The sequence below is a fragment of the Bombyx mori genome, chromosome 5 (assembly GCF_030269925.1).
Source record: "Bombyx mori chromosome 5, ASM3026992v2".
NCBI classification, from domain to species: Eukaryota; Metazoa; Arthropoda; class Insecta; order Lepidoptera; family Bombycidae; genus Bombyx; species Bombyx mori.
In genome coordinates, this window is record NC_085111.1 from 17,520,205 (window position 1) to 17,522,564 (window position 2,360).

Consider the following 2,360-nt stretch of genomic DNA (forward strand, 5'->3'; position numbering starts at 1 on the left):
TCGGTTTGAAGGGTGGGGCAGCCGCTGTAACTATACTTGAGACCTTAGAACTTATATCTCGAGGTGGGTGGCGCATTTACGTTGTAGATGTCTATGGGCTCCAGTAACCACTTAACACTGGTGGGCTGTGAGCTCGTCCACCCATCTAAGCAATAAAAAAAAGCAATCCAATTCCGTGTGAAAGGTAGACCAGGGGTTAATTATAACATAGCTGAGATTTTAATTTCCCTTGAGGCTGGCCGCGACATTATTGTATCTATGGGAACAGTCAGTCAGCGTCAACAATCAGTCGTAGGCTAAAGATAACAAACAAAACATAATTAGAAAAAAAAAATCGTTGAACGGAAAACTTCTCAGTAACCGTTGATAAGCACACATTGATAACAATAACGTTGGGAGCCTTGACATTAGAACCTTGTTTATCTGGCGTCAAGATTCATGTTTAATTAGTTCGAACGGAACATTCGGAGCGATCGCACAATGTTCAAACTTTTACTATTTCTGACTCTTTTAACTATCGTAGCGTGTTGCCACCACGGGCGTTCCCATAAATGTCGTCACGAGAGGCCCAGCAAGTGCCGTCATGGTGGTAAACTCGGCTGCAAATGGGGCAGGTGGTCAGAACGCCCCGGATTCAAGAAATACGGAAAGGATATAAACGAACAACTAATCGAAGACCTGAGCAGGGACCTGAAGCGAATCGACGATCGTCTTCGGAGGCTGTGCAACGATTATGAAAACGCGGGCACTCGTGAACTGTTCGGGACCTACAGTTACGCGCTGTTCATACCACTCCCAGGAGTTACCGCTGATGATATCATCGTCAAAAGCAAATACAGATATGTGTACATAACCGCGCGCCGACCACCGCCAGCGAAGCCCTACACGGAGATCAAGAGGCTGCCTAAACTGGTCGACGCGAGTCAAGGCTACTGGGAATACGAGGACAACGAACTAACAGTCCGTTTTAAATATGTAAACTCTGATACGAATGACGGCGATCTCTACAAATGCGGTTTTGATTACAAAGACTCTTGGATCACGGTGCCAGAGAGCGATGATAAGTATGAACCGGACATTGATGTAAGGTTTGCACTACAGAATGCTGAAGTGAACAACAAAATCAATGATTATTTCAAAAATACCACTACACCACAACCTGACCTCGACACAAACCATCTGGACACTAAGGATCAAGTGAAAACAGAAGACTCATAAAATACCTATATAACATAAGTCATTGTGTTTATATGATCCAGCTTTAGGCACTGTGTATTGTTCATGTTTTCATGTCATTCAAAAAACGTTTCGATTTTTCCTATGCAAATAAATAAAATAGAAATGTTGGTTTGTAATATTAAAATAACAACTTTCGACTAAGCAAATATGAAGTATATACAATATATATAATAAATGCAACTTTTCTTTGTTTTATTTTGTCGGTTTGATTGTTCCGGATAAACTCCAAAACGTCTGGACCAATTTTGACGGGATTTTCACTGACTGCTAATATACTACAAGGAGTAATTCAGTTGCCTTGCACGTGTCGTACGAAAGAGAAACCGGGTCACGGATGACCACACTCTTCGATTCACGCCGGTTCACCCATCCAGCGGGGTATCATAAGAGTACAAGTTGTAGGCGCCGTCTTGGTGGGCTTCGGATAGCCCGCCGATTTTGGGCACCCGCATCCAGTGGGGGCAGGGTGGTGGGGAGACAGAAACGCGTCACCTTGCCTCAAGTCTGCATCGAATAATTTCTGCCAGTCCTGATAGGTTCAAATCCGACGTGTCCCATCTACATTACTGACCCCAACACGTAGGTGAAAATCCGGCGATTTCCTCTCAACCCGAAAAAGTTTTTATGTCAAGAATACCCCGCCAATTCAAATAAGGCGTTCTTATATCACACTAGCGGCCCGCTCCGGCTCCGCTCGGGTCTTTAACAAAAATTTCAACGATATTTGACGTTGTTTTATTTTTTAAATAAAAGAACACTTATTGCGGTATAACTACAATAGTTAGACATATGCTGTCGCGACACTTTTTGTATTTAATAATGTGCTCTACAAAGTCGTAGTACATTATTTTATTCTATCATCGATAGTTTTGGCAGGGCAGGCGATGTAAAGAATATTTTAGGTAATTTTTTTATACCTTGGGTTACATTATTGGAGTTTTAGTAAAGATCCCTAATTTTTTTCAAAAAATATTACAGCCTATGTCACTCGGGAATAGTGTAGCTTTCAAACAGTGAAAGATTTTTTCAAATCGGTTCAGTAGTTTCGGAGCCTATCAATACAAACAAACAAACAAATCTTTACTCTTTATAATATTAGTATAGAAGTATAGATTAGGGAC

At 41.6% G+C, this 2,360-nt stretch overlaps 1 protein-coding gene across 1 annotated transcript; it reads left to right on the forward strand.

The window, feature by feature from the left end:
• Positions 1 to 359: 359 nt before the first annotated feature.
• On the forward strand, positions 360 to 1,434 carry LOC101744296 (uncharacterized). Its single transcript, XM_004933785.5, has one exon. It carries the CDS (start codon positions 481 to 483, stop codon positions 1,216 to 1,218), a length of 738 nt encoding a protein of 245 aa, XP_004933842.1. The 5' UTR covers positions 360 to 480; the 3' UTR covers positions 1,219 to 1,434.
• Positions 1,435 to 2,360: the final 926 nt, after the last annotated feature.